Genomic DNA, 22,948 nt, shown 5'->3' with positions numbered 1-22,948 from the left:
ATGAAATCTGTTAATGAAATATCATTAACAGATTTCTAATTGTTGCACTCACTGAACTTGAGCAGGATTCCTCAGTAGCTGCAGAAGGAACCTGACATTTGAAAGTTTAGCTCCGACACCTGAGCGACCTGTTGGCAGGGAGGTTGTGATGTCATCACCGTGTGTCACAGTGATGAATGTCACCAGCTTATAAACTGCAGCCAGACCAGGTGAGGTGCATCTCCATGACGACCAAGCTCCTCCCATCAGGCTCCTGCTTGGAGAGGCTCGTCACAACCAGTTCATGATTTCATCAATTAATAAAAGTCCTGTTTACTCAAAGGATAAAACCTTTTGATTTGAACAAACAAGCAATTATTGAATCATTTAGACTGCATGCAGCATGGCTGTATCTCTCTGAGTGTATATCCGTCCAATTCAGTAAACTGTAACTGGTCTGTTAGTGGTGAACAGGAAGGTAAACTCATAATATTCATTCAGATTAATGTCTTTGTACAGAGTTTCATTGCAGTAGCATTAGAAATCATTGTGCTCCAAACTGTGAGCGATAAGAAAATCTGTTAAAACATCAGAAATTGTTTTCATGGCTCCAACGTGATCGTGTTGATTTGTCCTTCAGGTCTGCAGAGACAAAGATTCTCTCAATCATGTCCCACCCGTCCAGTGGAGTCGAGTTTGGGTTTGAGACATCGGGAGACGATTGTGTGTTTAAGTGTTGTCAGTTTGTAACTCCAGAAGTGTCACCCCCTCCATCGGCTTAGTGGTGAGTGGATAATGTGTGAATTTTCATTTTTCCTGTGAACTATCCTGTATCCCACACACTGAAGAGCAGAGAGGACAAACACTCCAGGACTTAGAAACAAATTTGAGCCTTTATTGGAATGTTGCAAGGCATTAAATACACAAATTCCATTATTTTAATAATTTGGTATTTAATAATAAAAAAAAAACTTCTAGTCTAACAATACTGGTCTGACAGTCGTTCCTTTGTGTAACCTCAGAAAGTCTTCTCCCTCTCTCTCTCTCTCTTCTCTCACTGCATCAGAGATGGAAACCTGACAGTCTGAAGTGAAACAGATGTGAATCTATGGATTGAGAATTAAAGGGCAAGACAGCGATGACACATGGGGAACAACGGCACCCCCACCCGAACAAATACTGCGTATCAAAGCTGCATCATGGTTTTTAAAACAGTCGTTTGTTCATATTGTGATCGATTACATTTTCTTTTTTTACCCCTGATTTCCCAAGTTTTACATATAAAAACTTTTGTATGAAATATAAACAAGCTCTTATCGTGATACACAGACATGGAAATTTGAAGCTGATATCCTTTGCAGAAATTAAAAGCAGACAATAATATGTTCTAAACTCGTCAATGGTCTCGAGAGTCGTCAGATCTCGCCTGGACTCGTGCTCTATAAACATAAATAATATGTTCTGGTGTCAGGAAATTACTATCAATGTTTCTGTCATCATCTTCGGCCTCCACCAACACCACCTGTATATGCATCATCATCATCATCATCATCATCATCATCATCATCATCATCATCATCATCATCATCATCATCACCCACTGCATTTTGCTCAACAGATCCAGAAAGGTCTTTTTTTTTTTAAATCGTTTTGGTTTACGAACCATTTTCCCTCATTTTGAAAAAGAAAAGTAAAGCAAGAAAAAAGGAAAAGTAAGAAAGAAAGAAAGCAGGAAACACAGAACATAAGAAAAGAACATTCACAATAAACTTTCCAGCCGGTCTGTGTTTGGTCTGGTCTCTTTTCCTTTTTTAAAATCTTTTTATATTCTGGATCTCCTCTGCGTCCCCACAGCTGAACGACAAACCAAAAAGCACAGAAGCGCCGCCATCGTCCCACCTCCTCATCCCTCCTCATCCCGTCCTTTACGCCAACTAACTTCCATCAATCCAACCCCCCCGCTCCGACCCGTCCCAGCACCCACCCGCTCCTGTTCGACTGTCGGGTCCTGAGTTAAGACATGACTCCGAACACAGGGTTGTGGCGACAGATGCTCGGCCCGATCTCTTCATAGTCCTTCTTGGTGTGGCAGACCTGGTAGAACTCCGGCTGTGGAAACAAACACATGAAGGGGACGATGAACACAGAGCAATGTAAAGAACAGACAAATACTAAAACGTGTTAGTGTGTCTGTACACGAAGAAATGTGAAGAACCAGTGGATCCTGACGCCAGGAGCTCTCGACATCATCCAACAAACGCCACATTAGATCACGTGCACTTGGTAGATTAGGGTTTATCTCACTGTCATAGACAACAAGGATAAAACTTGGTGTTGTACTTGCTGAATGAGCTTCAAAACAAACGTTCACCCACGAGAAAGTTCACTGCTAAGGTCAGTTTGCACGTTCGACAGCTTATCAGCTATTTAGCTGCAACATTCGCCTGCAAATATCAACTCAGTCAGTTAAGGTTCTGAAAGCTGGAGTCTTTATGGCCTTGTGTGGGAGTCAGTGTTTTCTAAACTATCTTTGAATGCCCCTGATGCCCCAGCTGTCAATCAAACACATATATGTGAAGACAGGCCCGCCAACTTAGAGGCTAAAAGACTAACAAGCATTTCTTATGCATCTATTCAAACAGATTATAAAAATCATACATCTAATATCTACATTTACTCCCACTTGTTCAGATAACAGAATATGGACTGGAAAACATGACATATCCCCACCACCAGGGGGCTCTATTCCCATTCAAGCAGTGACTAAGTGCATTGAGCAAATCAAAACAAATCAAATAAAGATGAATTGAAAGTGAACTCAGACTTTAACTCTAACAGACACATTAAAAACTACAAAGTCAGCTTATCATCACCTTATGAACATATCAAGGATTGAAGGACGTATGTCTCTTGTGTCTCTGCATTAAAACGTATGTCTCTGCCCCGGAGACAAACTAAACACGGAGAAGTGTGTGTGTGTGTGTGTGTTGTCTGCATGTTGATAGAGTTGTGTGCATTGAGGTCTGAGGTACTCACAGTTGATGCTAACATTGATCCACCGAACCACACGGCATATCTCTGCATATGATGAGTGATAACTTGGACATCGATTGGTTTTGGCTGAGGAGAGAGAACAGAGACAAACCGAGGATCAGAGAAGCAGCGGTGATGAAAGGACGCAGGAAGGAAGTAGACAAACTGTTAGAGGCTTTAAAGCAAATACATTTGGACTGTTAACACAGGCCATGTTTTCTTTATAGCAGAGCAAGTGTTTCATTGTCAGTTCCCAGGATATTTGGGAATAAAAAACACTTTACAATGCTTGAAAACTCAGAATGTTGTTTATTTATTTCCTTATTAATCACAGAGGACGGTTTAAGATGTTAATGTAATCTGATCTTCATTCACTATACATCTATATCTATACATGCGTGTTGTTGGAGAGCATGTACAGTCTTTAAAGAGACATTTAGTCTCAGCTTCTCTCCTCACACAGTAATCCTGTTTGCCTGAGAGGTTTCGATCGGTGCAGTTAATAAATGAATGGGCCCGCTCACCTTGAGCTTTCCTCCACTCAGCTCCTCGCTCATCTTCAGTCGGGCATCAACCGACCTCTTTAAATCTCTCTGCAGGCGGCGCCCGAAGTCCCTGAACATGGTGGAGCCTCCTGAGAGAACAACGTTCTGCGGGAGAAAAGGTGACGGGGATTACAGAGCTGTAGAATAAGAAGCACTTAGCCCCGGTGACCTGTGGACGTGTGAGGGGCAGGAGACAGGAGGGAAACACCACTTGACACCAGGGATCTGGTACTCAGCCAAAATGTCCCAACTCTGCACAGAACAATGTCACCACCAGTAAATCTTGAACAAAATAAAAGATGGACGACAGTTTACCTTGTAGAGCGGACGCCTGACATCGATCGGGCAGTTCTGAATGACCTCGTCCACGACCTCGGAGATGGGCTGGGTGAAGTCAGGGTTGGCAAACTGGGAGGAAGAGGAAACACTTGTTATTCTGCTCTGTTCCCCTTGTCTAATGTTTGTAGGTTTCCATTATCTTAGGTTGTGTTGTGATTCCTGACTCACCTCCGGGTGGAAGAAGATCTCCGGTCCGAGGAAGCGCTCGTAGCCGACGTCGATGGTGAACTCCTTCTTGCTGATGGAGTTGATGCCGGTGTACTGCTTGATCCACTTGGAGCCGTCGGTGTCGTACTTGCTGAACTCTTTGACTAAATCCGGGCACACGTAGCTGTAGCGCTCCTGCCGGGGACGGAACAAGAACAAGGTCATGTTTTTTTATAGCGTCTTTACCAGATGAAGTGGATGATGGGAGCTGTAGCGGAGGACCTACCTTCACCGCCTTGGCTGTCTCCAGCGACTGCTCGGGGGGGATGCCCACCTCCCTCTCCCTCAGGAGCTGCTGGGTGAAGTAGGTGATGTCTCGCCCTGCGATGGGGATGTGCTTTATACAGCTGCCAATAACGTAACCTTCAGCCTGAGAGACAGAGGAACAGAGAGAGAGACGCAAAACAGCTGATGTTACATAACGTTCAACATAAAGACAAAGATTGAGAATAGACACAGAGTCTGTAACTGGATGTTTCCATTAGATTTCTGCTTCTCCACGTCCCAGCCGTGTTGTGTTTGGCTCATTTTTTGCAGATGTTGCTGAACATGTGGCTGCAGATAAATGTCGAGTCAGTCGGTCTCTAAAGGTTTTCTGCAAACACATTTCCTGAAACGGGGCAATTCCCTCAAACCTCTGAATCACTGTTTACTTTTGAACATAAACTCTATGTGGTTTCTAAGCAAGTAAAAAAAATACATCAATTCAACACAGGTGCCACTAATCGTAATTCAATTTGAGCCATGGGCATTTATCAAGAGTCAAAAATCTACTTAATGATCACAGTTAATAATTAAAATGCTGTCCTGAGGGGAGCAAACATTTATTACTTTGTCTTGCTCTAAAATTACAACAGCCAATTACGGAACATAAGTTGCTGCTATATAAATATATTAAGATATTAAATACATTATTGTATAGCATCAATTCATAATAAAACTAAATAATCCAAAACATTATCTCAAGACCTTAAACATTAAAGAGAAACTGAACAAGTTCTGGATCCTGAAGGACCATGAAGGAATCGCTTTATAACCTTGTTTAGATAAGCGCTATACAAATAAAGTTATTGTTATTTTTATCATACTGTACAAGAGCATGTACAAAGCAAAGCGTTGACTCTTCAGAAATGTGGAACTGTGTGACACACAGTGATTAACTGAGGGATCTGTAGACTCACCACAGGGATGACGTGGGTGACACCGTCTCCGCTGTCGATGACGGTGCCGGTCAGCGTCCTCTCTCCCACCTGCCTGGATGTCCACGAGGCGGCCAGGGCGAGCACAGCCTGACACGCACAAACACACACATATGAAGGACATGTGACATTTATATATTTAGGTTGTATGTTCAAATGTTAATTAGCGAGACCTTTTATGGCTGATCACACAAGGAAGAAGTGCTTCTGACTCACCATGGTGTGAAAGGATCAAGAATCTAAAAATGACTTTGGATTTAATGCATATTAGCATAATGCTTAATGGTGAATCATCAGTGGGTTCAGTGCCTTGCTCAAAGACACACTCTGGAGGAGCTGGGAATCGAACCAGGTACTATCTGACCACTAGTCTCCTAAGCCAAGCCAGTGAGACGTATGTAAAGACATTATAAGAACAAGTCCCATCACATCTCACCTGCACAGCGATGTACAGCCCCGGCACGTTGAAGGACTCGAACATGATCTCAGCTGTGTACTCTCGGTTCTCTGGTGTGTTGAGAGGAGGCTCGGTCTGGATACACACAAACACACACACACAAGACAAAATAAGATATTTAAAAGAAGAGGGCATTTAAAGATGAATTCACTGAGGCTGACCCTTTGTGTTTACTAGCTCTGGATGGGTCACATGCTCACCAGGAGGAAGTAGTGGTCCTCTGGCTCCGCCCTCAGGTACTTGAAGATGATCTGCTCCATGAAGCGCTCCATGAGGTCCCAGTCCTCCACGATCCCATGACGGATTGGCCACTGTTGACACATGGGTTCATAATAATTACAATAATGTTCACTACATGTCCTGGTTGCCCTGTGAAGTCTCTCTCTTCCATGTTTGAATCATTCAAAGAGAAACAGTCACCTAATAATCAGACAGGGGAACCATCTCCTTTCTTCTGCTTCCTCTTTACTAATTGTTGAATTTATTATGTATACTGTTAAAATATGGGTTCATAAATCCAACAGGGTCACGTACCTTAGTGGAATACGAGGGTTTGTCTACGGCTTCATCTCCAATGAAGAAATCCAGGTCATCCACCCCCTTCATCATCCTCCGCTGGGCCTGGTCCCCGACCTTGGCCGACTCTTTGATGGCGATACCTGACGAGAGAAGAGAGAAGTCAATACCTGGCTAAAGGGTTGTGTGAGGTAATTAAGATGGTGTAATTTCAAAAATCTAAAAAACATTTTCATATACAGAAATTAGACCTGAAAAGACCCTTAAAGTGTTGAAAGTGTTAAAGGAACAAAGTCAAATTTGGAAAAGTATTTATAATTGTTGTCAGGGGAGTTTTGAAACTTGTGTCATTTCCCCTTTTCGTTGCTGGCCTCACTGGCCTTGTGGGCTGGTGGACTGGGAATCGAACGTACAGGGAAATACTCACATGATGGAACGATGAACTGTGGCTCTGTGTTCCCTGCATACCCCAGTTTGGTGTAACTGCAAGAGAAGAAGAAGAAGGACATTTCTCCATTAGAAGCCAGTTGGAGACTCTGGACCATACGGAACCAGCGCTACAAAGCTGGAACTGCATTTAGACGTGTGAACATTTACTACAGCGAAGATTATTTTGGGATGTGATCCCCTATTGTCCTGATCAATGCCGTCCCTGTCCTGTGGGGAGTTGGTTTGATGCCAAGAGCAGCAGCAGCTCGGGAGTTTGCTAATAGGAGGCCATTAGAAGAGCCATTCATGTCACACTGGGAACTGAGAACTATTCATATGTGTCTGCTGGGGGCGGGGGATCACTTCTGTATAAACTGATCACTAACCATTAATATAAACCAGCCATGACCTCAGCATCAGCTGCTGTATCTCATTCTGCTTTGTGATAAGAGAATCAAACTTTTACCAAGTTTCTCAAAGTCCTTCCTACAACATTTTCACCTTCACACTTAAACCACATCGAGTTAGGAGTTCAGCTTAAGACTATGGAGTTAAACCCTTCTCCATGTATCTGCTCTGTATGAAAGTCCTGTGGTGCACATGCTGACCAGATGTAGTCTCAACTGGGGTAAACTCAGACTCCCATAATAGCCCTCAGGGCCCAGGGGACTGATAGAGGACACCGCTGACTCGTCCAGAGCACTGTGGGCATCATGGAACACATCCTGGTCACCACAGTGGCTTCTTTGAATTCAACTGACTGTGGACCAGAAGCAGCCGGAAGCATCAGGAAGTCAGGAGGAAGTCCACCGGTTGTTATGACTGGAACAATCCCCAAGAAAATACATAAAATGCAGAGTTGCTGAAAGACTTTGCTGAGTCAAGCTGCAAATGTCCCACTGCCAAGGTCAAAGGCATGCGATGATGTCATCAGGCCCCTGCGATGATGTCACCAGTGTAGAAACTTATTATAAAATCCAAACTTTGCTGAACAAGCTGCATATTTCCAAAAGTACAAGAAGTTAAAAGTATAAAAAACGAGAGCAGACGTGTCCTGAGCGAGCTGAAGGTTTTTACAAAAACTGATTCAACCTATGATACATGAATGCGTTTCACTCTTATTAATAACAATAATAAAAGTCGTATTATCAGTAGTGTCTAATGGATATATTGTATGTGTGTCAGTGTCAGCAGCTGCTTCATGACACCAGCAGAGCTCTGAACACCTTCATACCACAGAACCGTCCCAGCTTGTCTCCCTCAACCTGCCTCGACACGCAGAAAACACAACACACGTCTGACAGTGGACATCATCGCACAGGACGCACAAGAGTGGAGTCGACCATTTTTCAAACACACACGATTCTATGGACATCGACTTTAGAATCGTACAACTTGCAAACGCTGACTAAAAACCTGTCGTGTGTAACGTAGGTTCCCTTTCGACCTGTGCTCATTAATGACTGCAGGCTTGTGGTATGAGATTTCAAGTGTTTGCTTAAGATAGATGAAGCAACGCCTCCACCCGAACCTTCACATGCACCGTGGAAACACACATGGGATTTCTAGATTCAGGTCAGTGTTGCACATCACACGACACCTACACCCTGATGTCACTGTGGTTGATTTGTCGTACAGTCATTCTATAACTCAGAAGGTAGATGTATATCAGGAAGTGGAGCCGTCTTCCTCTGGACGTCATGAACTCCCTCAGTGACTTTGTCTAACTTTGTACTAACTTGATAATCAAGTGTTATGTTCCACAGATAATTAAGTACCACTTGCAGATGCAGTGGAACATGTCGTCTGCATTGTTACTTTAAAGACCTGGTTATAAAAGTAAAAAAGGGAACATCTGCTTTAAAGAGTAGGAACTAGCACAGGAGGGCTAACCCCCGAGTCTCAGCTGCACTTCCTGCTTCTGGTCCCGGTGCAGATCTGAAGCAGTTCTCTGGTTTACAGCCTGCAGGGATGGGTGGGGGGGCGGTGGAGGTATGCAATGTGAGGAGTGAGTAGTTCAAGCCTATACATGAACACCCCCCCCCCCCCCCCCGAAACTAGCCGAGCACACCCATCATCATCACCTGAGGAGAGCTGTTTGAGTGAATGTCCACATCGCCCTGAAACACAAATCTCCTCCTCACAGTGGATTTAATTATTTATTTATATATAAAATTAAATTACATAACAATCAGGATAATCTAGAAGAAGATATACCTGATACCAAGCAGGAGAGGAGGTGCGCACACACACACAGACACACACACACACACACAGATCTATACCACCAGTGCTCCTCAGATAACATCTGGATCTGTGATTTTCACTCAAGCATCATTTGTTGTCGAGACCAGATCAAATATTAATAACTGCTCTAACACCTAAATGAGTCAAATCCACCGGGAATAGAACCAACAACCTGCCGAGGAGCCGGAATTAGAGAAGTTAATCAGAACAACATGCTGCTCGGAAGCAGAGAACAGCTCCTTATATGGAGCAGAGCTGGTGAATGAGGAAGTGGATCGTGTGGAGGAAGTGGAGCTGCTGCCTCGTCGACTGGAGACGAACCAGTATCACACTGGTTTCCATTCACACGAATCTCACTGGGAAGTCTGGTTAGAAACGTGTCAATGTAACGTTGTGATGGGTGTAACGCTGGTTTGTCAACACAGGCTGAATGAATGGAGCCAGATGTTAGCCTTCCCCCCCACACCCACCCTCACGGTGACATGAGAAACAAGCTGGGAGGTGGGGTGGTGTGGGGGGGGTACTGGTTGATAAAATGTCGCTACTGGTGCAACTGGACGATGGAGGTGGAACCCCGAGCCGTGCCGAAGTGCCTCCGAGCAGCTGAGAACACACAACCATCCCCGGCTAGCTGCTGGTTAGCATGTTAGCTCCCAGGCTAGCGGTGGGTCTAACGCCCGCAGACACACACACACCCAGCCGGGCTCCTGACACTGACAGCCCGCACCCAGCTCCTCCATGACACCCCCGGACCCTCCGTGCCTCCTCTCCCCGGGCCGGACCACCTACCCTGTGCCGCAGTCCACCACACACGCCGGTAAGCGTTGCGCCATCTCTCCCGGGTCCGGAACGACTGGAGGCGGTGAAGCGAGGCGCTGTCGTCGGGTAGGATCTGGAGCTTCCACAGGCGGAACCCGGAGCTCCGCGCTCAGCTTCCACTTCCGGCTTGTCGCTGCTGCTGCTGCAGCCAGGGGAGAGGCAAGATGGCGGAGGGAGGGGAGAGAGAGAGAGAGAGAGAGAGAGAGAGAGAGAGAGGCACGGGCAGGAGGGAGGGAGGCTGTCAGTCAGAGGGGAGGGAGGAGGAGGGAGAGGAGGAGGCGGGGGGAGAGGAGGAGGAGGGAGAGGAGGAGGCGGGGGGAGAGGAGGAGGAGGGAGCTGCTGTCAGCCAGAGGTGGAGGAGGAGGAGGAGGGAGAGGAGGCGGGGGGAGAGGAGGAGGAAGAGGCGGGGGGAGAGGAGGAGGGAGAGAAGGAGGAGGGGGAGGAGGAGGAAGAGGAGGAGGCGGTGGGGAGAGGAGGAGGCGGGCAAAGAGGAGGGGGAGGAGCTGAGGAGAAGGAAAAGGGGTGATGAGGAGGAAGAGGAAGAGGAGGATAAAGAGGAGGTAGAAAAAGCAGAGGATGAGGAGGAAGAGGAGGAGGAGAAGAGGAAGAGGAGGAGGCGGGGAAATAGGAGGGGGAGGAGCTGTATAAAGAGGTAGAGGAAGAAGAGGAGAGGAAGAGGGAGAAAAGGTGGAGGAGGAAGAGGGGGAGTAAGAAGAGTTGGATGAGGAGGAGGAGGAAAAATAAGAAGAAGATGAGGAGGAAAAGGAGGACGAGGAAGAGAAAGATGAGAATGAGGAGGCAGAATAGAGGGAGGAAGAAGAGGAGGACGAAGTAGATAAGAAGGAAGAGAAGGAGGAAGAAGAGGAGGAGGAAGAAGAGAAATAGGAGGAGGATAAAAAGGAGGTAGAAAAAGAAGAGGAGGATTAAGAGGAGGAGGAGGCAGAATAGGAGAAGGAGGAGGGAGAAGAGGAGGAGGAGGAAGAAGAGGAAAAGGAAAAGGGGTGATGAAAAGGAAGAGGAAGAGGAGGATACAGAGGAGGTAGAAAAAGCAGAGGATGAGGAGGCAGAATAGGAGGAAGAGGAAGAGGAGGAGAGGAGGAAGAGGATGAGGCGGGGAAAGAGGAGGGGGAGGAGCTGTATAAAGAGGTGGAGGAGGAAGAAGAGGAGAGGAAGAGGGAGAAAAGGTGGAGGATGAAGAGGGGTAGTAAGAAGAGTTGGATGAGGAGGAGGACAAAGAAGAAGAAGAAGAGGAGGAAAAGGAGGAGGAGAAAGAGAAAGGAGAGAATGAGGAGGCAGAATAGAGGGAGGAAGAAGAGGAGGAGGAAGAGAAATAGGAGGAGGATAAAAAGGAGGTAGAAAAAGAAGAGGAGGATAAAGAGAAGGAGGAGGAGGCAGAATAGGAGAAGGAGGAGGAAGAAGAGAAGGAAAAGGGGTGATGAGGAGGAAGAGGAGGATAAAGAGGAGGTAGAAAAAGCAGAGGATGAGGAGGCAGAATAGGAGGAAGAGGAAGAGGAGGAAGAGAAAGAGATGGAGGATAAAGAGGAGGAAGAATAGGAGGAGTACAACACCATATATTTGTTGTAATAACTTTATGTTATCATCAGTGATCTTGTTCTCAAGTTCACACGCCATGATGTCACCAGCTCCTTGTGTGATGTCACCATTCAGAACCCGCCCACTGATCATTACAAATTCACCAAATCTGAAAAGTCTATTAAGTTATGAATATTAAAGTGTGTGAAGCTGATGAAGGGTTGAGAGGAAGTCACACCAGCCACAGGAAGAGGAAACAGTGCAAAATACTTTATTTATGAATATGAGAACCAGCAGATCCCAGTAGAGCCGGGACACTGGGAGACCAGAGCTCCCACTACAACAGCAGAAAACACCTTTGTTCATTTGTCCTTTTGATTTGTCTGCATGATGACGTGTGACACTTACTTTATTTCATGAAAGTTATTCCCTTGCATTAATAGATGTTTATAGAATGTGAGCAACACGCTTCACCATGAATTACAAGCATATTAAACATGAATCAGTAACTTGACAAATGTACAAATAAAACAAGGAAATTAAAGATAGAAACACACAATCAACAGTAAACTACGGGCTTCACAGCTTGTTTTACTTTACTGTAAATATATGATCTTTTATTCTAGAAGGATTTATTTACAATCTGTACAATCGCTGGGATGGAACCTCCCACTGCGCCCCCTGCTGGTCATTTCAGCACAATGTGGAAGCCGTCGGTGTTTTCATCTGCAGGACAGAAGACAAGCAAGTAGAAGGTCATTTAAAATAGAACAGCTATGAGTATGGATGTTAAATGTGTGTATATAATATTAATAATACATATAATAACCTCTTATAGTGCTGATGACGAAGCTCGTCTCCTCCCCGAAGTTCTGAACCATCTGAGAGAAGTGGATTTATCAGTGAGAACACAAAACACAATCCTCTCCTCTCCTCTTTCTCTGGATTATGATAATAATAAAAAAAATAATAATAATAATAATAATAATAATAACACATTTAATTTGTATAGTGCTTTTAAAAAAGGTTCTCAAAGACTCTTAACATGGTAAAAACATTACATTAAAAACAATAAGGTAACATTATAGCAGTTAAAAGACAGGGATTTTACATTAAAAACTATTATAATACATAAATGACTCACAGATTAAAAGCAGATTTAAAAAGGTGAGATTAATAACGATAATCAACCTCACACACTAACACACACTTACACAACGTTACACAACGTATGCCTCATCTGTAAACCAGATTTTAACATTTATGATGGAGAAAGCTCTATAGATATGATCTGTGATTAAGTTTCACTAATGTAAAGTTCTTGCAGGTTCAGTAGGAAGAAGAGGAGGAGGAGTTGTATAAAGAGGTGGAGGAGGAAGAAGAGGAGAAGAGGAGGAAGAAGAAGAGGTAGAAGAGGAAGAGGGGGAAGAGGAAGAAGAGGCGGGAGAAGAGGAGGTGGAGGAGGAACAAGAGGGGGGAGGGAGGAGGAAGAGATGGAGTTGTATAAAGAGGTGGAGGAGGAAGAAGAGGAGAGGAAGAGGGGGAAGAGGAAGAAGAGGAGAAGAAGAGGAGGAAGAGGAAGAAGAGTAGAGGAAGAGGAAGGGAGAGGAGGAGGTGGAGGAGGAACAAGAGGGGGGAGGGAGGATGAAGAAGAAGAGGAGAAGGACTTGTATAAAGAAGTGGAGGAGGAAGAAGAGGAGGAGGAAGAAGAGGTGGAAGAGGAAGAAGAGGAGAGGAGGAGGTGGAGGAGGAACAAGAGGGGGGAGGGAGGAGGAATAAGAAGAGGAGGAGGACTTGTATAACGAAGTGGGGGAGGAAGAAAAGGAGAGGAAGAAGTTCTGTGCACTGTGTGAGAGTCCAGGGCTCATTTGTAAATAAGAAGAAGAAGAGGAGGAGGAACAAGAGGAGAAGAAGAGGAGGAGGTGGAGGAGGAGCCGGAGGGGGGAGGGAGGAGGAAAAGGAGGAGGATCCGAAGGAGTGAAGTGTGTATCATTACCTCGTCAGAGACCAGGATGTGGATCCCCGTGGGCTTCTGCCTGTAGATGTGAGTGATCTGCTGAGGAGTGATGCTGTAGAGCAGAGCCACCTTCTCAGACAGGTCCAGCAGGGTCAGCTCCTCCAGGTACAGAGCGTGGTAGACTGCAGGAGAAGAAGAAGCTGAGACTAGGATCTGATACGTGTGGACCTAACCCATAACCCAAAACCCCCCCACTCACTGTCTCCGCCCACGGGCTTGATGGCCGGCTGGTTCCGGGCCTGCTGCTGGCACACGTAGATGGTGAGGCGTGGCTGGATGCACCTGCAGGAAACCAGTGGGAACCATTAGAGTCGAACTGGGAGAACAAGCAGATTTCGATTAACCCCTTATTGCCTGAATTAATTTCCAATTGTATAAAAAAATATATTATTTGTGGTTTTGGCTGTAATACAGATGCAAAATTAGGTGGATATTGTATATATTTCAATATAGCATATACAATAGATATACAATTTAGGTATGAGGCAAATTAGTGATATTAGGCATAATGGGGCATAACCGTAATTTTAACAAATTTTCCAGTCTCTGGTATGTCGATTATTATATTGATGCTGCTTTTGCTTGAAATTGAATAACAACATATGTTTCTGTACAATCATTACTGTTCCATCATCACAGTATTTCAAATACAGCTTAATATCTCAAAATAACTTTGGTGCACAGTACCAAGGGGCTAGTATGTATCTTCCACTCCGACCACTAGATGGCGGCAGAGTGCTTCAATACCTTCCTTGGTATGTGTAGTATTTGCACCATCAGGCATTAGTGGGATAAAAAGAACGGGATGGGGTTTGAGGCAAATTCGCGACATTCGTCCACAAGGGGTTTTAAGGAGAAACGAAATGACTTGTGGCTCTTGGAAGTCTCACCTTCCCTTCATGGTGTTGAAGAGGCGGATCCCATCCGCTGGACCACAGATCTGGATCAGGTCCTCCCGGCTCAGACTCAGAAGATCTGCACCTGCAAGGACAGCAGAGGGTGAGGTTCTGCGTTCCTGAGGTAGAACCATGTGTCTTGGTTTCATCTCTTTCATGTTTCTTCAGATTTCAAGCGTTACCTAGGAAGCTGGTGAAGAGCCTGGAGAACGAGGAGAACCGGTGCCGTTGCAGCCAGTCCTGAGTGTCCTGAGGCGAGGACGAGGGCAGGAGGTGCTACATGTCAAAAAGAAGAAGAAGAGCTCTTCAAATGAGCATCCACTGTCTCCAAATAATAGACATAAATAAAGACTAGATGTCTCGTCTGCATTGCCGGCCAACGGAGCCGGACGTCACCACATGGCGGCCATCTTGCCAGAGGTTGCTCGCTCACCCATAACATTGTGTTGGTAGTGGTAAATAATGACAAAAAAAAAATTTATACAGTGTCATATCTACATCTCTGACGCTTATAACAAACCAGACCGTTTCAAAATTGTTTGAAAATTGAGCAAGTTATGGTTATTTACCACTACCAACACAATGTTATGGGCGATTATGAGCTGCCCCCTAGCAAGATGGCCGCCATGTGGTGACGTCCGGCTCCGTCGAACAAGACATCTAGTCTTTATATATGTCTATGCTCCAAATACTGTCCTGAAAGGGACGAGAGACAGCAACGTCCACACTGGTACTTACATCAGAGCAGCTGGACAGGAGCAGCTCCCCCTGCTGGTTTGGAGAACAGTTGCTACAGGAGAAAGAAAGAGCAGATTGGGGATGATTGATTATTTGTGTGTATTTTATTTTTTGCTCTCTGAAAAACATCTGTCTGTTCCTTCACTGCTGTGGCACATCATGCAGGGTTAGGTGTCCACCCATAGAGGGCGCTACCACACTCCGCTGCAGGGGTCAGGCCTTCTCTACAGAAAGGCTCTGATGAACTAAATGAGTTGAGAAGGTGCAGAACATGGAGAGAGAGAAGGGTGACCCACCCGTCTGGCATGCTGCAGGAGGTGGGGGAGCTGTGGTAGACAGGGGAGGGGGTGCTGCAGCTGCTGTTGGTGGTGAGGTTCAGGGCGTCGGGCCAAGGGGAGCACTGGAGAGAGAGAGACAATATCAGAAATATCATATTAAAGATGGAAAGATTTGTATTTTTCCCACTCAGAACGGATGAAATGAGGAAGTGTTAATTCATAGAGAGAATCACACACCTGAATACTACAAATACTAAAGATTCTATAGTACGAAGCTTTGCATATTCAAGTCTTATAATAATAATAAAAACCTCTTTTAGTGCTTTTACTTTGAAACAGCTACAGGAAGTGTTTATGTTTGACATTTTCGACAGATAAGCATTAAAACTATGTTGCACTTTCTACTGTTGTGACTATAAAACATAGGATTTAGTTATAGAATATGATGCATTGTAAAGTAGATATAATATTTGAATAATGGCCATCTGTTAATTAATACATCAATAATACTTCTATAAAAATACAACACCTCATTCTACACAATGACTCCTTAAAGTGCATTTTGCTGATATTGTGCATATGCTTTTAATAAGGTGAAAGTTTAGAGACAGGACTTTAATTTGTAAACTTCATAGTGTTTTGTTTTCTTGCTTCAGGTTTGTTTTTTGTCCGGATGAATAACAAACCAGATTAAACCGAAGACTCACTTTAACGTTCAAAGATTAAAGTGACGCACACACGGAGACGCAATCATTGACACACACACACACACACACACACACACACACACACACACACACACACACACACACACACACACACACACACACAACACATTAACACACTGACAAACACTGGTTGAACATGTTGTGTGTGAGGAAGTTAGACCCGAGGAGGAAAACATTGTGAGTGATAGAATGAGTGACTGAGGTCTCATGAGATTAGAGACGGATCCATATAAGAGCAGGACAGACCACAGTGGGGGGGGGGTCAATACCGTCCCAGCTGAGCTCAGCAGAGACAACATGGAGACAGACAGAGGGTCTGTGGTGCAACCTGTCCTGATGTCCCACCTCTTTCAGCACGGTGGTCTCGTGGGACGCCTGGTACTTGTCTCTGTCCTGAAGCGTCTTCTTCTCGATCTTCTCCTTGTCCGTCTTCAGTTTGCGATCGGCTCCTTTGGGCTGAGGACAGACGAGATGAGGACATTAGATTGAGACAGATGATGTTAAGTTTCAGGTGTTTGTAGCTTGAAGGTGTAAAACAGAAGCAGAAGAACACGAGTGGGACGGAGGTTCAGACCTTGAAGACTTTGATCTGACAGCTGGACGAGTGGACGGGCTCCATGTACTCCCCTTGCTCGTTGGTGGTGAACGTGTCCACCTGGATGCGGAAGGGAACGCCCTTCTCCCCCCCATGCTTCCTGGGCGTGAACTCGGTGCTGATGCAGTTGACCTGAGGAGACAGAGAGACAGGAGATGAGCAGGAGGACGAGCAGCAGCACTGACTCTCCTCCTGACCTTTGACCCGAACCCGTCTGTACCTGTACCTGAACCCACTGTGTACCCTGTACAACACTCCGCTCCATATACACTTACTTCACATCATATGTAATATGTGTTAATATAAACCATATTGATATTATATATCATTTTATACAATAATATTGTCTTTTGCACACTCTGTCTACATATTCTTACACTCATAGTATATTATATTATCTATTGTATAGTCAAATACTTATATTTATACCTCTACTATATATCATATCATATTATATCATACTCTTTGTATATTCTTGTATATACACATATTTATACTTGTGTACATGTTATTATTATTATATTTACTATTATTATTATATATACTGTTGCTGCCATTATTACTATATACTGCTATTATATTGGTATAATTACTATCAGATATAAATATATATTATGTTATATTATATACTATATATACTGTGCTATTTTTATATACTGTCTAACAATAACATTACCATCATATCATCAGTACTATTACCATCATCTTGCCACTGCACCGTATCTACCTATTTATCTTGTGTTTCTGTTTTTATTCTTTCTACCTCAATATTTTTTATTTTATTCTATTGTATTGTATTTTATTGTATTCAAATATACCGGCTGCTATGAGACTTAATTTCCCTTCGGGGATGAATAAAGTACTCTATCTATCAATCTATCTATCTATCTATCTATCTATCTATCTATCTATCTATCTATCTATCTATCTATCTATCAATCTATCAATCTATCAATCTATCAATCTATCTATCTATCTATCTATCTATCTATCTATCTATCTATCTATCTATCTATCTATCTATCTATCTATCTATCTATCTATCTATCTATCTATCTATCTATCTATCTATCTATCTCTCTCTCTCTCTCTCTCTATCTATCTACCTGGATGAACACGGAGGCGTTCTTCACAGGATCCCAGAGGAACTCGATGGTGTTGAGGTGCAGAGCGTGAGACCGAGGCTCCACGATCCCCACGGACAGAGGGATATCTGCAGGAAACACAGCCAGGCGGTCAGTCCTCACTGTTGACTGCTGTGTCTGTTCTGAGATCAGTTGGTAAACAGTGACATCACATCCTCCCATGCAGCCAATAGAATTTAGCAGAATCTGAGTCAAAAGGCGAGAAGGTTGTTGGTTTGTCACTGTCCAGTCAAGTTGGTCAAAGCACACACAAGGACACCCGTGGCTCCATGGAGGGAAACACTGAGTCCAGATCATTATGAGCCTGGTGGTGAAGCAATGCATCACAGCAGAGGATTGATTTATCACAGGTCACTTGTTGCTGCTCCAGTCCAACGTACCTAGATCCAGGATCCGGTCTCCGGGCCGGTTCCACCTCCAGCCCTCCAGCTGCTGGTGCTCCATGTACTGCAGCCTCCGGTCATGGAACACCACGCGCACAATGCTCTGTGAACACGTAGGAGCAGGGATTCAGATCAGGTCATTCACATTCATTCATTACAACAGAGTGATTAGTTTTTACATCTGCATTCCTACAGTACACATGTTTAAAAACAGCGTCCATGTGTCAGATATGAATAATAAGAAGCAGCAAATACAAGGGTTTTTATTTTAAACTGAAATCAGGGCTCCCACACTCGTCGGGACAAACATTTGAAGAAACCATCTGATGGAGACTTCAGCTTCCTGGAGAAACTATTAGGTGAAAAACACCTCTTGTTCAACAATCAAGCTGGAGACCAACATGTGGGAACCCTGATCCATGTCTTCCATCTATAAACTGCTTCTTACTGTTTTTAACTTACTGAGGGACTTCACGGGACTTTAATGAAAGTTTATTTTAGAATATAACTAAGCTGGAGAATATTTGATGACGTCAATGGCCTGAAACTAAACAACAGTCGGATTGTTTCTGGCTCATTTTTAGTTTTCTCATTCCACGTTAGTATTATCATTTATCCTGAACAGAAAGTTGTGTAACCAGGACGATCTTGAATTGAGGTGTCGTGTTTTCAAAGGAATGTTATGAGCTGGAGCTGAGGGACACGATTCTGCTGATTCATGTTAAAAGTTGGCTCCTGTGCTTGGACCTTTAGGTTGTAACAAACATCTCGTGATCTGAACATCTTCAGTTAAAGCAGGTTGGAGTAAGATGACGACATCTCGCCCCCTGCTGCTCTTTAAAATCTGTCTCATAATCAGATGAAACGACCAAAGCGCTCATCGGGATATTTATGATATTTACGGGAAGGCTCATGCGCGACTCGAGCCGACACGTCATGTGTTTGTGGAGACGCCACCTGTCCCATTCCCGCGTCTCCAGGAAGCTGCAGCTAACATTAGTCTGTGGAGCCTGAGGACGGAGGCATGTGGAGTGGATGCACTCACACGGAAACAAAACCACCTCCACCTTCTCTCCAGTGTTCAAAACATCTGTGCAATAAACAGTTGAGTTACTCTCAATACGCATCTGAAATACAACAACCTGTGTGAATGAAATCCAAAGTGACATGACAGACATTATGAGCTGTTAATGGACTTTATTCAGAAAGCAATGGCATCTGGGAGATATCACTTACAAGAAAATATATATATATATAGAAAAGTTAATTAAAGAAATGTTAAGATGCTCATTTCTTTCTGAAGTAAACTCCGGTGGTGAAGGAGGAAGCAGAGGAACAGAGGAACAGAGTGTGTGGAGGCTGGAAACGTGAAGGGAGGATGAGTTGTGTGTTTGTAAAGTCTACGAAGGAGGAGAGGAGGGTTTTGGGTGAAAGTACCAAACTCTCCGAGGTGGACACCCCACCCCCGAAGTGGAAGGGAGGGTCAGGGGACCTGTGACGAACCAGGAAATGGAGATATGAAAACAGACACTAGAAAGAGAAAGAGGCGGAGGTCACATGAAAGTCAAAAAACGGACCTTACACCTACCTTTACATATTTGCTGCTTATATCTGTATACTCCACTAGTTTTCTGTTAAGCATACGGATTTCGTAGGACTGACCTACATTTTAAAACATTAAAAAAGACCTGATTAAAATTGAAAAATGGGAAATCAGTCAATCAGAAAAGAGGGGAAGTGGAGATAGAAACTGAATCAAATTAGGAAACTTTCTAAAAAGTCACTTTATGAAACGTATATGTCTCCATCATATCATCCAATATCATATCTTATCAAGAAAAGCCAGTGAGGGACACGACTGGACCATCAGTGACTTTTCTGTGTATTTATAAAACTAAGCTTTGGACACTGAAGTCAATTTACTCATTATCAATATGTGCCACCGTTACGTGGCAATTTTTATCATATTATAACTTGTAATATTGGCCAAAATTTGCATGTGACAGCAAGCTCACTTTCATTGTGTGTACTCGTAAACAAATTACTTCAGAGCAGAGAAGCAGGACAAAGAAACATGAAGATAATATCAACATCTCACTGTTCAACAAGAGAAACACAATCAGAAGGTTTCAGATCGAAGTACAAAGAGGAAAGAACAAAGAAACAAAGAGGAGAAAAGATCAGACATGTAAGAAAACAAGCAGGAGCTCATGTTGTCAAGAGAAATCTGACTTATTGTGTGATTTTAATTATGTTTACATCTCATTCATAAAGTCCAGAACAGGAAGTTTTTCTTCTTTTTGTATTACTACTCACATCTGTCAATGATTGTATATGGAAGCAAAGGAAGGCCAAAGGAATTTCATTTATTTACCAACTGTGCTAACTGAGGCATTTATGGATTCCTTAAAACTTACTGTTCGAAATGTACTTATTTCATTATTACATAATCAATTAGTCTATTTCAGACATTACGACTCCCAAGGAAAATCAATGAAGCCTCTTTTGAATCGATCAGTGCTCGGTCCAATCAGGTGACGTCCTGTCAGTCACATGATCCAAGACTCAGAAGTTTGAATGAGTGACTAAAAACTTCTGACACAAGAATATTGTGTTGTCAGGACAAAAGAAAACATAACTTCCCTTAAAACCCAAAATATTGTAATGCTTTAGATGTCAATTTGTGTATCAAACATATTTAAACATCACATATTCAGAAGCTTCAATGATTTTTTATTAATGTTTATAAGCAACTGTTGAGATAATGGATTAATGTTACAAGTAATTTTTAATGATCTGAGATCCTCCTGGTCCAGTTTCTCTCTAATCTTTGTCAATGACAGTCAATTCAATGTTGTAGCTTAAACAATGTTTATCGGATAAAAAAGAAGCATTTTTTAAAAACATTTTATTAAGTAAACACTTAATTGAGAAATTAATCAGAAGGTTAATACAAAACGCAGATCTAGTAAAACTTCACCACTCGGAACAGTCACATAAAACTAATCATGGCTTTTCTTTGCTTCCATAGACACACACAGATTCAACTTGATGTTGTGATGTCATCAAAACATCTGGAGCTGTAGCTTGGGTTTATTATGATTTTAGAGATTAAAGCACATCTGGCACATTAAGATGTTATACAGATGACCTCACACACCAGGCTGAACTCGTGTGTTTATTAAACATTTCAATGAATTTGAATTTAAATGAAGTGACAACATGAGCTCCGGTCCACTCAGTCAAGCTGGACATTCAGCTCCCGGGACAGATAGGACAGATAGCTACCTTGGTTGAGATACGTGAGCGTCTCCTCCTGCTGCTTGGCCGCCGGCGAGGTGGCGGCACACAGCGAGTACTGGAACGGGCTCCTCTTGGCACATATGGCACTTTCGGCCATAAGCCTGGATTCCTCGCTGGCCAGGAAAGGAGCTATGGCCTCTCTGAAAGAGAGCAGCCGGGCAGAGGAAGAGCTGAGCAGCCAGAAGACAAAGGTGACTGAGCTGCTGGTTCTTTAATCTAATCAGCTTCCGTGAGCAAAGAGAAGTGAGATGTTGCAAAACACAGAGTTACTCCTGCAGCTCAGGTGTTAGGTCACAGCAAGAGAAACACTCCAGAGAATCTAAATGTGGATTTTGAATGCAATGCTCCTTTAAAATTAACCATTCAAATGCAATTCAAAAGTTGAAATTTCACTCTGAGGAATTGATTTCAAACAATAATGAATAAAACATGATTTCACAGGCAGATTACTGCTACAGTGCACATTAAAACAAAAACACTTTTCAATCTAAACTCAGTTTCCTCTCATGGAAGTAAAGGTCACTGCTTTGCCACCATGTCTCTCTCTCTCTGAACTCCACAGGTTAATGAAGCCTCTCAACTTGTCCTCTTTACCTAATGTAAGTGGCAGAGTGCTGGTGGTAGGACTCAGGCTGGGAATGGCAGAACAGCATATTGTCCAGGGCGGCGTCCTCTGGTGTCCTCGGACCTCGGGGGTGAGACTCAGGAGCTCTGCAGCCGGCCGGCCTCCTCTCTCTTCAGCACCGACGGGAGTTTTGAAGCCGCAGCTCGTCGCCCGGCCTCTTATATCAGCCGGTGATATCACCAGCACACCTGGGATGACCTCTGGAGAGGCGGGGAGTGGAGTGGGGGGGGGGGGGTGGCACACCTCCCACTTCCACTGTCTGGCCCGGTTGATGCATTAATGGCAGCTTCACTTGGCCTGTTGTTGACACTAAACCTCGACTTTAAACTCACTCAGGGAAATGATGCCTGGGGAGGAAATTTGGAAAACAAACACCGAGCTGTCATTTATTTATGATATCATAAATATATAAATCAAGGAGCAGTAGTTTTGTCTTTACGGCGTCTGATGTCCAAACTACAAATGAAAGTAATAAAGGTGACAGAATAACTGGTAAATTAAATATTAGTTTTTTAAATGTTTGAGTAAATGGAGCATGAGGTGAGCAGGAGGAGCATGAGGGGAGCAGGAGGAGCTCAGACCCCCCCCCCCCCCGAGCAGCAGCTGCTCCTCCTCCGGCTCCTCACAGATTAGCAGCAGCTCATTTCAAACTCCTCTCAGGTTAATGTTTACACGGAGCGTCAGCACACGTCAGCGCTCGGACACATGTGGACAACACGGCTGCCGGGACCCGGTGGAAGTCCAGGTTCAGCCGCAGCTCGGAGGAAAGTGAGGAAGAGGAGGGAAGCTCAGATTTACACTTTAAAAGGAGACGTATTATGCCCATTTTACCGCTGATATGGTTCCTTGGGGTCTTAATGTAATGTCTGAAACATATTTTGGTTAAAATACCACAAGGATCATTTAAAACAGCAGCCTTCTTACCCTGTCTAAAGAA

At 43.9% G+C, this 22,948-nt stretch overlaps 2 protein-coding genes across 6 annotated transcripts; both read right to left on the bottom strand.

Annotated features, from left to right (window-relative positions):
• Positions 1–853: 853 nt before the first annotated feature.
• LOC133021851 (actin-related protein 3) lies at positions 854–9,956 on the bottom strand. The gene is made up of 12 exons (XM_061088853.1): positions 9,741–9,956; positions 6,703–6,758; positions 6,294–6,418; positions 5,960–6,070; positions 5,739–5,834; positions 5,285–5,392; positions 4,330–4,473; positions 4,065–4,238; positions 3,873–3,965; positions 3,537–3,662; positions 3,016–3,099; positions 854–2,088 (listed from the first exon to the last, which is right to left on the bottom strand). Exons 1-12 carry the CDS (start codon positions 9,782–9,784, stop codon positions 1,993–1,995), a joined length of 1,257 nt encoding a protein of 418 aa, XP_060944836.1. The 5' UTR covers positions 9,785–9,956; the 3' UTR covers positions 854–1,992.
• A 1,602-nt stretch (positions 9,957–11,558) lies between these two features.
• tfcp2l1 (transcription factor CP2-like 1) lies at positions 11,559–22,159 on the bottom strand. 5 transcript variants are annotated; one of them, XM_061088848.1, is made up of 15 exons: positions 21,981–22,159; positions 21,372–21,556; positions 19,672–19,745; positions 18,081–18,186; positions 17,662–17,768; positions 16,535–16,687; positions 16,306–16,416; positions 15,251–15,354; positions 14,955–15,006; positions 14,399–14,492; positions 14,211–14,301; positions 13,520–13,602; positions 13,300–13,442; positions 12,133–12,184; positions 11,559–12,029 (listed from the first exon to the last, which is right to left on the bottom strand). In XM_061088848.1, the coding sequence occupies exons 1-15, from the start codon at positions 22,037–22,039 to the stop codon at positions 11,992–11,994; spliced, it is 1,452 nt and encodes a 483-aa protein (XP_060944831.1). In that variant the 5' UTR covers positions 22,040–22,159; the 3' UTR covers positions 11,559–11,991. The 5 variants fall into 5 exon arrangements, with proteins under 5 accessions (XP_060944831.1, XP_060944832.1, XP_060944833.1 ...); XM_061088849.1 differs by having other exon boundaries at positions 21,372–21,526; XM_061088850.1 differs by lacking the exon at positions 19,672–19,745 and having other exon boundaries at positions 21,372–21,498; positions 21,536–21,556; positions 21,981–22,158.
• Between the last annotated feature and the right edge of the window lie 789 nt (positions 22,160–22,948).

Source organism: Limanda limanda, chromosome 16 (assembly GCF_963576545.1).
Source record: "Limanda limanda chromosome 16, fLimLim1.1, whole genome shotgun sequence".
In the NCBI taxonomy this organism is placed as follows: domain Eukaryota; kingdom Metazoa; phylum Chordata; class Actinopteri; order Pleuronectiformes; family Pleuronectidae; genus Limanda; species Limanda limanda.
This window is presented reverse-complemented; position numbering and strand designations above follow the sequence as displayed.

Coding starts and splice junctions, on each gene's coding strand:
- LOC133021851 (XM_061088853.1), bottom strand. CDS start 9,784: ATGGCGCAACGCTTACCGGCGTGTGTGGTGGACTGCGGCACAGG. Junction 6,419..6,702: donor ACAGTTCATCGTTCCATCAT/GTGAGTATTTCC, acceptor TTCTCTCGTCAG/GTATCGCCATCAAAGAGTCG. Junction 4,239..4,329: donor AGACAGCCAAGGCGGTGAAG/GTAGGTCCTCCG, acceptor CGTCCCCGGCAG/GAGCGCTACAGCTACGTGTG.
- tfcp2l1 (XM_061088848.1), bottom strand. CDS start 22,039: ATGCTGTTCTGCCATTCCCAGCCTGAGTCCTACCACCAGCACTCTGCC. Junction 17,769..18,080: donor AGACCGGATCCTGGATCTAG/GTACGTTGGACT, acceptor TGTTTCCTGCAG/ATATCCCTCTGTCCGTGGGG. Junction 13,603..14,210: donor TTCAACACCATGAAGGGAAG/GTGAGACTTCCA, acceptor GGTTTCCTGCAG/GTGCATCCAGCCACGCCTCA.